Source organism: Protomyctophum bolini (assembly GCF_963924005.1).
Source record: "Protomyctophum bolini genome assembly, chromosome: 12".
NCBI classification, from domain to species: Eukaryota; Metazoa; Chordata; class Actinopteri; order Myctophiformes; family Myctophidae; genus Protomyctophum; species Protomyctophum bolini.
Genome location: NC_137873.1, coordinates 24838367 through 24854959, shown reverse-complemented (window position 1 = coordinate 24854959; position 16593 = coordinate 24838367). Strand labels below are relative to the sequence as shown.

The 16593-nt window shown below is 46.1% G+C and overlaps 1 protein-coding gene across 3 annotated transcripts in view; it reads left to right on the top strand.

The window, feature by feature from the left end:
- LOC308325751 (3',5'-cyclic-AMP phosphodiesterase 4C-like) overlaps nt 1-16593 on the top strand; it is a 97051-nt gene that overhangs the window by 72802 nt on the left and 7656 nt on the right. For all 3 annotated transcript variants that reach the window (XR_013965067.1, XM_080778425.1, XM_080778426.1), the window contains 4 exons: nt 12490-12583; nt 14457-14698; nt 15425-15523; nt 15816-15980. Coding sequence is in view for 2 of the 3 variants with exons in the window: in XM_080778425.1 (XP_080634551.1) it covers nt 12490-12583; nt 14457-14698; nt 15425-15523; nt 15816-15980 (600 nt within the window). In the remaining variant the exon portion in view is untranslated. The remainder of the gene's footprint in view (nt 1-12489; nt 12584-14456; nt 14699-15424; nt 15524-15815; nt 15981-16593) is intronic.

Sequence of the window (16593 nt, the reverse complement as noted above, 5' to 3'; positions counted from 1 at the left end):
CCAAAGATCCCCAGACCTTAGAGTATACTCTAAGCCCCAGACCCCTAAAGATCTTATCAGTCGTTCAGCTAAGGAGCCCCGTGGAAACCCCTCACTCTGACCCCAAGTTGAAAACCAATGCTTTATCCACTTGTGTCCTTTAGGTAGCAACTCAGACTACATACGACCACCATTCTGTATTTAAGTCCGACGTCATTTTGTAGTCCTGCGTTACGTCCGGGTCCAAGTATCGGACTATTATTATCATTATTATTGAAGGTGGTAACAGTCCATTTGCTCAGTACAATATTTCGGGGGCATATTTAGAATGTGTGCAGGGTTGAGTATGTTGAATCTAGTTTGCATTAATGAGGATTTAGTTGACGCAATGAAATAAAATGGCGATAGTATTCAGTGTAGGGCAGACGGCCTGTCACAGCCAGATTTGGGAGACCAGTATAGCTTTGTTGTTGCGAGGAAAGCGGTAAAATGAGACTTTCGTGGTTGTTGTTTCGTCTCAGATTTAGTCCGACGGTGCGACACAGTATAACTCTATGCGACACAATATAGGACCCGGAAGTATCTCTGGAGGGGGCGCTCACGTCACGGCTAAAATACTGAATAGGACTGTACAAGTACAAGTACAACACACATGTAATGACATACTGTGTATCCACTTGAAAATCTCGAAGGACGTTCGCGGTCGTCCACCCAACTGACCACTCAATGCAGCGTCATTTAGCAGCAGATATCAAGTATGTATGAAATGAGTGTCAATGGAGTATATGCACACACAGTCATATGTACGGTACAGTACACACTGTATGTCCAGGTAGTGGGCAGTTGAGCGGTTGGAGAACACATGGAAATGAAGAGACTTTGAATTACCATGGTGATGACTGTAGCAGCCTGTCCATGACTGTACAATAGGCCTTTGTCCCCAGTGCTCAGCGTATGCAAAATATAGATTGCCTTTTCACCACTCTGACGCACTTGCAAAGTAACAGGCCCCATCTGTGGTAGCGCGTCCGAGCCGCCCGCCACCAGTGTTTTATGGGCCTACAGTAAAACGCAGGCGGGGTGGGTTTGCATAGAGCACCGCAGACTTCTTGTTATCTTTTGGAATATCGTCACCGCCCGCATTCCTGGGAATGCAGTGCGATGTTGGGTTCGACTCTGTCGCCCATGTTCACACTGCCTCTGATGCAGAGCAAGTGACACAAACCGGGGCTGACGCATGATATTTTATGGCAGTGGTGTCCAAGGCAAGGTTTTTCAAAGGTGGTTCATATTTGAAAACATGAAAATGGTTTATCTCCCATCCATTTGGACTATAACAAAGTCAATACATATGCATTGCATTTATTTATCAACTGTTTTATTTATCTATCTAATATATATCGATAGTCTTTTGTTGGAAGTGTAGCTGAATGTATGTCACAATCTGTCTCTTTCTCAGCCTTTTTTCACATCCTTGCACTGCATTGCTATTCCGTTTACCATGTTTTCCGTTTTTATGTGTGAGAACAAAAAAGGTCTTTCTCTACAAAAATGCAATGCAATACAATACAATAAAATTGCATAGCCACCGAGTGGCGTGCTACGAGCTTGTAGGTCTGCTATTTTTTTTTAATCGAAGAACGACTGACATAGAAACATAGCTTTTTCAGAAAACTGTCAGGATGTAGAAGACATTTTTAGAATCTGATCTCAGGTCAGAATGGGTTAAGATAGCCTGCCTTGGAAGGCAAAGGTCCCACTGTCCCAGGTTCGTGTTCAGCTCTCAGCAATGTGTTGAAGTGTCAAACTGAGCAAGACACTTGACCTCTAACTGTTCCCTGGGTGTTTCACACCCAGCGGCTGCTCACCGCTCCTAGGATGGTCAAATAGATAGAGGACTCATTTCACATAATGTGAAGACAAAAACACCCAAGGTTTGGACATGTCTGCTTTATGGCGGGCTAAAGACTGCATGCTGCACTACATGCTGCACTGGTCGTAAACGCGGTGTGCAGCAGTCCCGGGGGTCCTTGAGAGGGTCCCAAGGGGTCCCCAGCTAAACAATTCATAGTTATAGTATAGGAAACAAATTGTTGTCTCCATCATTTTAAACTTTTTGTTTTTTCCTAAATTAATACCCTCCCTGATCATACATACTGTACACAAAAGTAGCAGATACACAAGCTTGCTTTTGAGCTTGTGGATCTGCTAGCTTTTGAAATGACGTCATATTATGGCAGCCAAGTCTATATTACTTTTAACTTTTAATGTGTGTGTGTGTGTGTGTGTGTGTGTGAGAGATCAAATTGAATGTCCTTGAAACTTTGAGGTTGAGAATTGGTGCGTGTGTGTGTGTGACGTCACTGTGAATGGTGGTACTGTCAGTGGGTTTGCGTGGCATAACTGTTTCTATTTCTCCATTGACATCATTACATGAAGGCCACTTTGGCCTCCACCCTTGTGGTTTAAAGACAAAAGTTTAATTTATACTTATGACGGTTTCAAAACAAATGTTGTGAAAGTTACATGCCTGTGTTCATGTTAAATAAAATTACCATTGCCAGAAGTTCGCTATCGCAATGGTTCTCAAACAAGGACCCCCTATATTTGGCCCCCTGACATCTGACTATCTAGTGCCAGGGACTCAATTTAAGGGACGTAATTTAAAAAGGTGGAATTACTACTTCTGGTTCCTCACTCACAGAGCACAGAAGTATCGTAAAAAGATGACAGGCAATATTTGGCCCTATATCATATCCTGCAGGTATAGTCCAACCTAGGCTGCTATTAAAGTTCAACATGACTTCAACTGCATTATGGAGCAAACACACATGGAGGGCGAGAAACTATGGCAGTGTCACAATCTAAACATCCAGGGTGGCGTTTGTCCACTTCCTCCACTAGTCTACACAGTGGCAGAGCGGTGGCGCGTGTGGTTTGAGGGAGAGGAGAGAGATCGAAGGGAGGGAAGCAGAGGAGGGGAGGCGGGCGAGAGAAGCGAAAACGAAGGGAGAGGAGAAAGAAAGGGACTGCAGGAGAGGAGAGAAAAGAGAGGAAGGGAGAGGAGAGAAGGGGATAGGAAGAGACGAAGGGAGAGGAGATGAGGGGAAAGGAGGAGACGAAGGGAGATGAGATGAGGGGAAAGGAGGAGACGAAGGGAGAGGAGATGAGGGGAAAGGAGGAGACGAAGGGAGAGGAGATGAGGGGAAAGGAGGAGACGAAGGGAGAGGAGATGAGGGGAAAGGAGGAGACGAAGGGAGAGGAGATGAGGGGAAAGGAGGAGACGAAGGGAGAGGAGATGAGGGGAAAGGAGGAGACGAAGGGAGAGGAGATGAGGGGAAAGGAGGAGACGAAGGGAGATGAGATGAGGGGAAAGGAGGAGACGAAGGGAGATGAGATGAGGGGAAAGGAGGAGACGAAGGGAGAGGAGATGAGGGGAAAAAAGGAGGGGAGGAATAAGGGAGAAGATGGAGTTGGTAGGACCGAGGAGTCGGACTGTGACGGGTGACCGTGACCATGACAGCAAGCTTCCTGTCTTTCTTTCCTGTGCCCTCAGCAGGCAGCACACCCCTCTCCTCCCCCTCCCTGTCGCCAGACGACAATAGCCAGAGAGCCAGTCAGGGTCCCGGCGTCCAGGTTGAGGGCTTTACAGGCTATGGCGTCACTGGGACTCTCGAAGACAATGAGCCGGCACCCCCCCCCCCACCCCCGGCACACACGGCGGTCTCAGTCACATGCTACCGGGCCGAGCGCAGGCCAGGCCACACTGTTGGCCATGAATCATTTGTCCTTCATTTTGGATGACCCGGCGCTGCCACTTTGGCGCGGGCGACCTCGTACCCTCGGTAATAACTCGGTAATGAGGGCTCAAAGAGTGAGGACGCCAAGAGATTAAGATGTCCCAAATTAAATTGGGCGAGTGCCCTTTGACTGTTGTGTGTGTGCCGTTGTACAGGCGGAAAGGGGAAAAGGAGAACTTATTGGACAAAGACACTGTCATTGCATAATGTTGCTGTCAAGCAGGAAGGAACCTCCATGTTCCCGTGAATTAATGACCTGATTTGTCATACGAGTGTCGTGCAACATTTGCATAATTAGCAAAAATAGCCAATCTACGTGCTTAAATCATGCGTTGTTTTGTGTGCTTGTAGATCGGCTATTTTTGCTATATTTTCTTTTAGGGGTTAAGTCTCTGTGGGTTTTATAAATATAGAATAATATTGAAAAGTATTAACAAGACCTTGTCACTATATAATAACTACGTTGGATCCATATTGGACCACAGCTTCCTTTTTTTTCACCCATTTCCTGAAGAAGTAACACTCTGCCCGACAGCGACGATGACCACCGTCATGCTTCCTTTATTGCACCACCCAATGGGTGTGCCCGTCTTACGGGTGGGTGCTGAATGGTTTGCTCATCTACGGGTGGGTGCCGAGTGTGGTTCCTTGAGGTAACACGACTCCAGTCCCCCCGTCACCCCCCACCACCCAAAACGCTAATGAGCACCATTACCGTTCATGCGTGGAGAGAGAGGATGTAATGGAGAAGGTTGTCCATGCAGTGTGACCAAAACGTTGAGGGCGACTCCACTTTCAGTTTCCAAGGGCGCAGGTGTATCCGGGGGGGTGGGGGTGTGTACTTGCATTACTATACTTGTGAGGACCAAAGTATAGTAGAGAAATGGAAGGGAAGAGTCTTCTCTATTTTGTACACAGCCGTGCGGTGATGTCATGCACCAAAACAATAGCCGATCTGCAAGTTCAGATCGGTGAGTGCTTGAGCTTGTAGATCTGCAATTTTCGACAGTTTTTGTCTTCTTTTTTTTCATACCACCCAAAAAGTCCTCACAAGTATAGCAGTACAAACCTGTGTGTGTGTGTGTGTGTGTGTGTGTGTGTGTGTGGGACCACACACCCCGCTGACCGCCCGGGCACCGGTCGCCATGACCTCAGTAGAAGCTACGCTGCTACCCATGCCCCCTCACTATCATTAGCGTTAGCCACACTTCCACTCTGACGTTGGCGACGGCCTTGCACAAACACTGCCATCTGAATCCAGTTAGTGGAAGCAGCCCCTCTTTTTTTTCAGCCTTTTTTCTCCTTGCTTCTTTTTTTGCGGGCTAGCGTGCGAAGCGGGGCGCCGGGGCGAGCGGCAGCGCAAAAAGAAAAGCGAGTGTAGGAAACTTTAACTCACGTGTGGTCACTAGGCGACTTTGAAGCGCCCCACCGTCTTCTGGGGGGGAAAGAATGACGGAATTATTGAAACAGATGTAGCGGTGGGTCAGTAGCTTTGGCGAGGGGGTAATGGACGTTAAATTATAGTTGCGGTGGTGATTATGTTTGATTGAATGGGTGGCGAGCAGACAGGGACACGCTGCAGCGGTGATTAAAGATGTCTAATTGTAAATGGAAACGTGATGCGGATTTACAAACCATCATTCACCATATGGAGAGTAAGCCAAAAGGAAGAGGGAGAGATATTAATCTAGTGTTGATCGCTAGGATTTTGTTTTATCTTTTATTTTTTGCATATACCTTAGCTCAGTGGTTCGCAAAGTGTGGTCTGGGGACCTCCAGTCATTAATTTTGACCCATATAGGCTCTCTGAAAATAGCCGATCTACAAGCTCACAACAAGCTTATATACCTGCTATTAAAAAAAAGAATTGAATAATTTTGAATATATTTTGAACAGAATTTAATCATTTTGAATATACTTTTAAACATTTGAAGACAAATGTTGTACAGTAGGTGTCCCTGGCACAAAATATTTCAGATGGGGTGGAGGTCTGCGGCCATACAGTATATTATTGTGGGGGTCTTTGCTTGACATGAAGGTTTGAGAAGCACTGCCTTAGCTGAACTCCTGTCTATGAGAGCTGTATTTGTGGTGTGAGAACTGATGGTAGTAAGGCTCTTCTCTGGTGCATGACTTCCAGAGATGTTGACAGTGTAAATAGTCAGATCTGGGCCACAGGTGGTTGACATTGGCTCACTCTGGGCTCTGTCAACTTAAACAATTTCAACTTTCCAATGCACCGACTGAACTCTGGTGCCATCAGGCCTGCTTCGCTCTCTCTCCCTCACTCTCTCTATCTCTCATCCCATGTCTCTCTCCCTCACTCACTCACTCTCTCTCTCTCTCTCTCTCTCTCTCTCTCTCTCTCTCTCTCTCTCTCTCTCTCTCTTGTCCCATGTCAGAGTGACTGTACGGGGCAGCTCCCAACAAAAAGATGAGTTGGTTATGAAACACCTCCACGTCATCTTTTCACCTCCTTGATCTCTGCACTGCCACAATGTGGGGCTTTACCAATTGGCAAAACTCCCGGGTAGGGCCGGGGCGATAATAACTAACCTTTGTCTCAAACGTTTTCAATGTGAAAATAGAAGATGTACAAGCGTACAACGCCTAAAAGAAACCTGCTTCTCGATTATTTAGTTAACCTCAAAATGTCGATTTCAATACATTTTCTGTTAACACCCCGAACGCCTGGGGGTAATTAAGACCATTAAATCAGGGCGCCCAGCGATTAGCAGCTACGGATCGCATTTCAAGGTGCACCAGGCGCCATCTTGGATGTAGCTGAAGTAGCTAGATGTAGCCAAAACACCCCCGAGGCGATCGACAACAACGGGAGGTATGATTACTTCTAACGTGACTAGCGAGGGACCGCGATGGGCCGTCACAACGTGTCGTGGGTTGTGGCGCGTTGTGAGCTTGTAGTTCGGCTATTTCTGTCAATGAGATTTGGTATAGATTGAAAGAAATGGTCAAAGTAGCTTTGTAACTCCAGTCTGGTTCTCTTACAACTAGAGGGTTTAAGTGGTTTTTTTTATTTATTTCCCAGGCCTATATTACGAAATACCTCTCAGCCTGGTAGTCACCTTCAACTTTTCACCTTCGGATATTCTGCTCTGCCGCTTTACCAATTGGCACGCTCAGTCAGGTGTGTGTTTAAACTTTGGTGCCGGAGGCTGCCAGTGAAATGACCTCAGTGATCTGTCAGCATAGAAGTAGACTCTCCAGAGTCTGGAGGAGGAGGAGGGGGTGGGTGGGGGGGAGGAGGTGGGTGGGGAGGGGGGGGGGGGGCTGTAATGAGTAGTGGTGGGAAAAGTACTCACATTTTCAACTGAAGTAATAGTATCAGTACTGCAGTGTAGATACTTCTCCGTTACAAGTAAACGTTCGGAATTAAAAATGTACATGAGTAAAAGTACAAACGTATATTGGCTTCAAAATGTACTTAATGTACCAAAAGTAGAAAGTATACTCTTTATGCAGACCGTCTCATTTAAAGTTTTCAGATTGGTTATTTTGAAATGGCAGAAATGTACAGTATAGGGCTGTAGTGGTTAATGTATGTTTTGTAATAATAATCCAAAGCTACAAAGTAACTACGTACTTACGTAGTAACTAAAGTTTTCGAGTAAAAGTACAAGATTACCCTCTGAGATGACCAAGTAAGATGTAGAAGTAAAAGTATTAGGAAAAGTAAATGTACTTAGTTACTTTACACCACTGGTAATGAGAGGAGGAGCCATGTCTCCCCAGTCAGTCAAGTTGAGCTTTATCGCTACATGCTTCCTGACTGGCGCCCGGCACAACCAGACTTGTATACACAGAGGAAGCACAAGCATAGTCACACACACTGAAGCACACAGCCTGTGGCTCACTCACTCACTCACTACACTGAACTGAACGGACCTCGGCTGGAACTTAACACGACTTCTTGTGCATAGCATGCAAGAAGTATTACTGTGCGGCGTGGCTTCTGTTTTTACAATGGGACTATGCAGCTCTGAAAAGAACAAGAAAGAGTTTGGGTTACACACTAGTTGGACACAGGTGAGAGTTTCTTATTTTTTTGTGAATAAGTACAAGTGTGTTGTAAAAAAGAAAAAGAAAAAAGGTCTTACACCACATCCGAGAGCTGATGATGGTATTTCTTTATGAATTGTTTTAGTTTAGATTTTTCGTGAATTGTGTTTTGTGCAAATGTTGTCTGTCATAACTAATTGATATGACATGGTGCCTTTGAACCTTTATTGAAAGGATATACCCTTGAGATGTATCATCTCGTTTTCGAGGGGGTCCAACAGAAAATACAGTAGACAAAACAATTTAACAAATACATGCATACATAAACAAGAACAAAAATGAAACGGATAGCAGACTTTTGGGATTAAAGTCAGTAAAACCAAGCATTATGGAGTTGTTTCAACGGCCGTTCATCCCGCTTTCAAAACCTTGCTTGCCCTTAAACTGTGGAATGTTTGTGCGTTTCCAGTTTAGGAGGATGATTTACAGGCAGTGCAGCATGTTACACAGCGTTAAGATGCTGTACTACAGTATAGTTGTTTACAAAGCTAGGTCCGTGGACCCTTTGGGGTTTCTTGAAAGGGTTCCAAATGAACCCTAACAGGTCTGCAACTCTGAGAACGGAACCATTAATTGTTCCATTTGTACACTCTCAATGAGTTATTGTAGTAGGCCTACTGTACGATTATACCAAGTTTCCTTTGAGGCCTCTTGACTGCATGTCTCTGGTGAAAACACAATGTTCTCTTCTTCTCCTGCTCTTGCGATGTGAGACCTCTGTGTGGATGAGCTAAGAGAGAGGTCTCGTCAGGCTGACACTTGAATGCGTGTCAGGCTGACATAACAGGATGCGTGTGTTGGCTGATCTGCGCCGCCACTCCACACACTCATGGCCCTGTCATCATGTCTCAACGTAGTCCACGTATGTCGTGCGTCCACACTGAACTATGACTGATTTTAGTTTCCTAGAGCGCTGCATGGTTCTCAAAGAGGGGGCCTGGGACCCCCCCAGGGGTCCTTGAGCGGTGTTAAATCAGTTAATATAGCGTCAAAAGTAATTTAATCTAAAAATCTATTTTCAAAACATCTTGAAAGATTAGTTTACGTTTTTGAAACATTTTAACAACACATCTTGTATGGGAGGGTCTCTGGAACAAATATTTTCTGATGACTGTCTGCGGCCAAGTGCATAATGAATATGGTGGTTGTTGACATGAAAACGTTTGAGAACCACTGGAATAAAGCCACTTGATTCTGGGCTTTCTTTCTTTCTTTCTTTTCTTTTCTTTTTTCTCCCTCTTTTTATGAGCTTTCTTTGATTTCTTTTTTCTTTCTTTCTTTTTTATGGACTGTCTCTGGCAGCAGGATTTGTGGGGGCTTTGTGAGGTTCAGGCCAACGCTTTGAGAGTGCCGTTCAAGTTTCACAGTTGAGTGGAAGTTAGCTGTCTAGTTGACAGCTATTAGACAGCTGTTGAGGCCAGAGACTGAGCCAGTGCTGGCAGGGCCAGAAAAGACCCCTTTGTGAGCGAGTGAAATGGATCAAAGATGCCTCTTGCAAAATAGCACAATCACGGCAGATTTTTTTTTCTTTTCATACCATATCTTTTGTGATGACGGACGTTTGGGAAGTTGAAAGAATTAACAAACGGGGAAGAATGCAAAGTAATAAAAAAAGCATTGTGAAATATCCAAACCATTGTACAACTGTTGATGGTTTACAATAGGGATGCCACAAAGTGACCATCAGCCAAATCGAATAATCGACAGCTCTGCCGATTAATAATCAATATCAGATAAAACTTTTAAGATGTTATATTATGCACATGCCATGGTCACATAACCATTATATGTTGAGTGCATGCTTTGATGGTTACAGTTTTATAATCAGTTTTGATGAGTAAACCTTTGTGGAGATCTTCTCAGTGCCATTCAGGATGGAAAATGAAATCCATTTTGATTTGGGGAGAAGTAGTTTCATAAGGGGCTGGTATGAAGTACTTGATATAAAGAGAATATGTTCAGTTCACTAGTCTACACTCTACTCTACACCTGCCTTCATTTCATCTGATTTCATCTGATCTGTCTGGCAGGCACTTAACAAGCGATCGTTAACTGTGTCTGTTAGAGAGAGGGGCAGAGAAGAGTGGCTTTGCTCAACTTGATTTATACTTATATTCTCCACTCTGATGAAGGTACATGTTCGATATAGCATGCAGCCTTACTTATTAGCCTATATCTTAACTATTAAAAAAAACAGATCAATTTAAAAAGTATTCAGTGGAATAATCACTAAGAAAATAATCAATAGTTACAGTATGCTTTGTGTGTCACTAGCCAAAAAGAAGGGGAAAAAAGCAAAACGTCACAAAGGTTCCTTATCTGTGTTCCTCAGGGCTTTTTGTGTTCTTTCGTAAAGTAGCGCCCTACTCGATCATACTACAGCGTCACTGTGTGTGTGTGTGTGTGTGTGTGTGTGTGTGTGCTGTATGGGACTGTGGGCTGGTATGATGCGTTGGGGGGGGGGGGGGTGGTTGGAGGCTGGAAGAGGGGGGCTTTGGGCGGCCGTCGTGAGTGAGAGTGGTGCACGTGACTCTGTTGCCATGGCTTCTAGGTTGCCGTGCAATTGGTGGTCCGCTGGTGGTACACTGCAGTCTACTTACCACTCATACTGCTGTCTCTCTCTCTGTATACTATCTCTATCTTCACTCTATTCATATCTCTCTCTCTTCCTCTTTCTCTCTCACTTATCTTATATCTTCCTCCCTCCCTCTCTTTCTTTGTATTGTGTAATATCTCAGTTTCATCTTGGCTCAACGTACTTCCTGCTGCAGACTAATGCAGAGCTGCATGCAAATAGCAGTCCCGTCCTGCTGGCAGACGTTTGAAACACGCCGTCGGACATGACCAGCGCTTCTCAACCTTTTTAATTTCAGGGCCCCCCTCTAGTTGATGGAGGGTCCCACCCTATCTAGACCATAAACTCCAATTCTGAGTAGAATTGGAACCAACGTTGAGAAACGGTGGTTATGACAGACCTAAGGGCCTAACTGTAACTAAATAACTACAGTACCTTTGGCTGTCCTCTCCGAGTCTGCACGTTATAAAGCCCGAGCGCTCCCTAACCCAAACTAGAAACTACTCCATAGCATCATCATGGCTGTGGTAAACAGCCCTGGTGCCTGGATGAATGCCTGCTGCTGCAGAGCAGCGTGCAGCGCTATGCGCCATGCGGTGGGGTCTGTTCTGCATTACTGAGCAGGGAGGAGGGAGGGAGGGAGGGAGGTAGAGAGGAGATGGGATTCTCCAGGCTTCTCTGCAGTGGTGACTGTTGACGAGTGCTTCGCAGGGCTGAGAGAGAGAGAAGCCGCCTCCACCCGCCTGTCTGCCACAAGGGACTCTACGGTTGGAAGCCCCCCCCCCCCCCCCCCCCCCCCCACACGCACACACAGTACAGTATCTCTGTTCCTCCCACTTGTAGAGCCTGCCTTTCCTCGGCGCATCACGCGGACTGGGCTGCTGTCTGTCTTTGGATCGGCAGCAGAGGGACTGGGCTGCTGTCTGTTTTTGGATCGGCAGCAGAGGGACTGGGCTGGCTGTATTCCTGTCTTTGGATCGGCAGCAGAGGGACTGGGCTGGCTGTATTCCTGTCTTTGGATCGGCAGCAGAGGGACTGGGCTGGCTGTATTCCTGTCTTTGGATCGGCAGCAGAGGGACTGGGCTGGCTGTATTCCTGTCTTTGGATCGGCAGCAGAGGGACTGGGCTGGCTGTATTCCTTTATTTGCGTTGCCTCTGAGGGTCAAGGAAGGAGCAGAGAAGAGCAGCTTTGGCGTGGGAGCGCAGGGCAAGGAAAGGACACCAGACCAAGACGGAAATACTGACCAGTTCCGATCCGTGGCCGCTAGGTCGGGGGAGACACCGAGCCCTCGTCCCTCGCTATTTACCTCCTGGCAACGGAGGTGGCCATGAGTTGGCGCACGCGTTCGCGGCTAGGGGTCTCTGTCGCAGCGGCTTCTCTCGGCAGAGATCTGCTGTGAGGAGGGGGAGGTTGTGGAGGAGCGGGGAGATTGACGCGGCCGACCTGCTGGTGACTGGCAGCGGTGCGGCTGTTGTGTCTGAGCTCAGCCTTGGGGGTCCACTCAGAGAGGAGCGCGCAGGGCTTCTGCTGGGGAACGCCAGGGGCGTAGAACAGCACAGCAACATGCCGGAGGTCAACTACCTGCTCTCTGTCTCCTGGGGATACATCAAGGTGTGTCCCGCATTTTGTGACTGGCTCAGTACCTGTGTGTTTGTGGGTGTGTTCGTACACCCATCATTTTTGTGTTCTAGTGTGCATTTTATAGCTGTCAGAATTCCCCAATTTGTAGATGTTTGTCTGTTTCTGTTGCATACTGTAGCTGCATGTGTCTGTGTCTGTACACCTGTAGATTAGCCTGATTCTGTCAGCATCACACAGTGCCCGAGGCTGGCTGGCAATATGACTGCATCTCCTGATGAAAGAAAAAAGTATTTGATTATGTCGTGGGAAACAAATGGAACCTAAACAAAACCATGTTGCACCTCGTTCTGTCTATGCAGAGGTGTTTAATGGTTGATTTCGACCGCTAACTGAAACTATAGGACCTGAAGCCAGACCTCATCTGTTTTTCTTCCAACTGAACTAATGTGTTTTGATCTGGTCTCTCTCTCCAGTTCAAGAGGATGCTGAACAGGGAGCTCAGCCACCTGTCAGAGAAGAGTCGCGCTGGCAACCAGGTGTCAGAGTACATCTCCAACACCTTCCTAGGTGAACACACACACACACACACACACACACACACACACACACACACACACACACACACACACACACACACACACACTACAGGAATCATTGTACATGTGCACGTAGGGGTGCAACAGTTAATCAAGCTAATTGATTATTTAAAAAGAAATGCACGCCATGGTTGAATAACAAACTATACAATTTGTCTTTAATTGATATATTCAGTCAATGATACAAATTCAATTAGAATATTTGTAGATTTGTTCAAATTAAAAATAAATCAAATATAGTATCGTATCTGTCGGGTGGAAAAATGTCAACTGTTTTCAACTGATTCAAATTAAAAAATGGCAAATCGACAAGCTCAAAAAAAAATTGAGCTTTGAACTTTTTGAGCTAGACCTGCACCTTTTGATGCTCTTGTGTGACGCTGTAGTATGATCACTAAAGTACGGCATTCATTCCGAAAAACTAAACGCACCGAAAATTGAGATTTCTGCCCGAGAACGACATATATGGTATAGATGCTTCTGGATTATTCAGTCAATGGCTAGAATAAGCACTAAGAAGAAGGTTGCTAGTTGCAGCCCTACGGTACATGGACGTGCCCAGAGCTGCTCTCATCCTCTGGGAATGATGGAGTCTGTTCAGTCAAGGTCATTTGACTGCAAACATGTGCAGAGTCTTGGAAAGCCTCCGAGTTGGTGTGCTGTGCGAACCATGCAGTCTGATCTGGTCTGAGAAACACACACACACACACACACACACACACACACACACACACACACACACACACACACACTTGGCGCACGCGGCAGACATTGTTTATATGGTTGCTTGACTAAAAGGTAGTTGTGCGCCGGTGTCACGCACAGTTCTACAAGCTCAGATCAACGAGCTCTAAACACATCGTGCTGCGACAGCTTTAGGGATAAAAATAAATGTAAATGGCACTCATAAAATAGATCATTGTCCTACAATGTGCATACTAAGTTATACAATCGTATACGTGTGTGTTCACATGTGAGTACTACAGACAGAGGCGCGAATGGTGGTTGTATTGGTGGGAGACGTCAGTGTTTCCCTGTCTTTTAAAAGCCTGCTGGCATTTAATGACTCACCGCGCCAGCCAGTCACCTTCCATCAGTCAGCCCGTCAACGTGACAGTGTCCCCAGCAGTCAGACTCCAAGACGGTGAGACAGGCTAGTCTAGTGAGACACATCCAGCCAGCGCACTCAAGTCTGCCCAGTCCTTGAAACAGGCTTATTGTAAAAGGGCATGGCAATATTGAGTTCTCTGATATATAATCAGTGAGCTAAGTGGGAGAAAGAATATCGATCAATACTAATTTACATCTTACGTCTCTCAGCAGAGGAAAAATGCTTCACAGAAACCCTCTCTATCCCTCTAAGCCACGCTTTACTTTGAATTAACCTGCAGTTAAGTTAATGCCACTAAATATATCAAGTAAATAAAATGGTGGTGCTGCTTTTAAGTCAGCGAAGTGTAGTAGAGAGACATACAGACTGTCTGCGTATGTCTGTCTGTCGGTGTATTCTTCCACAACACGCGTGCTTCCCACTCTGGCTGGTAAACAAACATGCCTCCATCTTCTCCCCGAAGAGGTGGAAAGAAGGTGAACAGAGATGAAAAACAGAGAAAGGAGGAGGGATAGAGGAACAAAGAGACAGAGAAGTTGCTGTGTACGTGGCTTGCATTAGAGACGTTTTTGTTTTTTAACAGAGAGGTTTCATGGAGAAGGCGATTCCAAAATCACGTTGACGATGAATTCTCACATATTTAATTGTGACTAACGATTTCATTAACCACTTCTTTCCATCTCGTCTCCCATTCCCCATCCACCCTCTCTCCATCTCCATCCACCACCACCAGACAAGCAGAACGAGCTGGAGCTCCCGTGCCCGGTGCCCAAGGCCAGCAGGGAGAGGAAGAGGCGGCAGGGGCAGCATGGGGGCGTCCAGGGGGGGCAGCAGCAGCAGACGGACGGCATGATGCTGAGCCAGATCAGCGGCGTGAGGAAGCTCAGCCACACGCCGTCCGGTGGCCTCTCCGGATGCAACGCCTCCCACCACCGCTTCGGGGTCAAGACGGACCAGGAGGAGCTCCTGTCCAAGGTATGTTGCGACGCCTCTGCCACGTCGGGACGGTCGCAGACAGATGGTATAGTGTAGATCAGTGGTTCCCAAACTTTATTATTTGAGCCCGTGACCCAAAAGAGACATTTGGTATCTCCCCGGGTCCCAAGCTACTGAAAATAGCTGATCTGCAAGCTCACAACGCGTTGCTCCGCGCCACGTTGCGAGCTTGTAGATCAGCTATTTTCACTACTTCAACATTTGTTTTCTAATTTATAGAATTTCTTAGATTTTTCTTTTATTTCCTCATGAAATTAATGAGAACATCATCAAATTTCCTTTTAATTCATGGAAAATGTAGCTTTTTTCTGGAATGTTTTTTGAAAATGTTTTGAATAATAATTAAAAACAAAATGTAGGAACAAATAAAGGGACCCATAACCCATTGTTTAGGAACCAGCGGCATGTATTAGATAACGGTCAGCGCAAAGAACATGATGTTCAACACACTGTATGTCCCAGTCCCACACAGTGTAGATAGATGGAGGGTGTGTTTGTCATAGAGGAACTGCCTCTGCTCTGTTCTAATCCTGGCATTAGCACATTTGGCAACATTTGACATTTAGCATAATTTGGGCAATATGTAACATTGAGTATTTGGCAATGAAATTTAGGAGAGGAAATGTGAACATTGTTGAGGGTGGGATGTCATTACGTGGATGATGTCGTGTCATAATGAATCCATGTTTCCTCCACCACCGATAGGACCTGGAGGACATCAACAAGTGGGGTCTGAACATCTTCAGGGTGGCTGAGCACTCCCACAACCGACCGCTGACGTGCATCATCTACACCATCTTTCAGGTGGGTGCTGGTCATCCGCACGCACACGCACATGCACGCGCACACATAACTAGCAGCGAGTTTGGTGAGTCACTAGCACCCAGCCACACACACTCTCATTGTTCTGTATCACTACAGTGCTCCACATGTTCAGAATGGAAATGAGCAGTAAAAGAAAAGAAAAGAAAAAATCAGACAGCGAGTCACCCAGGTAGCGCTGTCATTATTAGTGATATTAGCTCACGGCACTCGTCTCCGTTTATTTATTTTTTCGTCATGACGTCATCTCTCTCTCTCTCTCTCCCGGACGCAGGAACGAGACCTGATGAGGACGTTCCAGATCCCGGCGGACACCTTGGTGACGTTCATGCTGACGCTGGAGAATCACTACCACTCTGACGTGGCGTACCACAACAGCCTGCACGCTGCCGACGTAGCCCAGTCCACGCACATCCTGCTGTCCACCCCCGCTCTGGATGTACGTTCCTCTTCCTCTCGTCTCTCTCCTCTTCAAGCTGTCTCTCTCCTCTAAAAACAAAAGAATGTCTATTGGTTAGGTGTCTGTTTCTAATGCTCGATAATTCATCCACATTAAGACCAGGGGGTCTTGTGCTCCCCGGAGCTTGGATGCCTCGGGCTGCAGCCCCGTGCTTAAAACCCATTGAGACCTGAAACCAGATTCTACAAAAATGTCGTTCTAAATCCTGACCGTTTTCTGAAAAACGTATCAGTGGTGCTTTTTCACGTCAAGGACTTATAGAATTATCTGTATTTGGCTGCAAACCCCCTTCTGAAAATATGTTGTCCCAGGGACGCCCCAGAAGCAAAATTGTTAAATGGTTAATGTGGTTAAATCATGCTAAAGTGACACAGATGCGTTCCAGGTCTGTATAGTGAACTTTGATTACAACCTGTGGTTTCTAAACATTCTCCCTCGCCTTGTCGGATATGCTGGGATTAGTATTGAAGATAATAAGACCCTGTCATTGATATGATGCATTAGCAGAAGATGACATAATAAGGGAAGTCCCGGGTTCATACCATTGTCCCAAAAGCTGTAACTTGCTAAGCCAGTTCCCTTGACTATGACG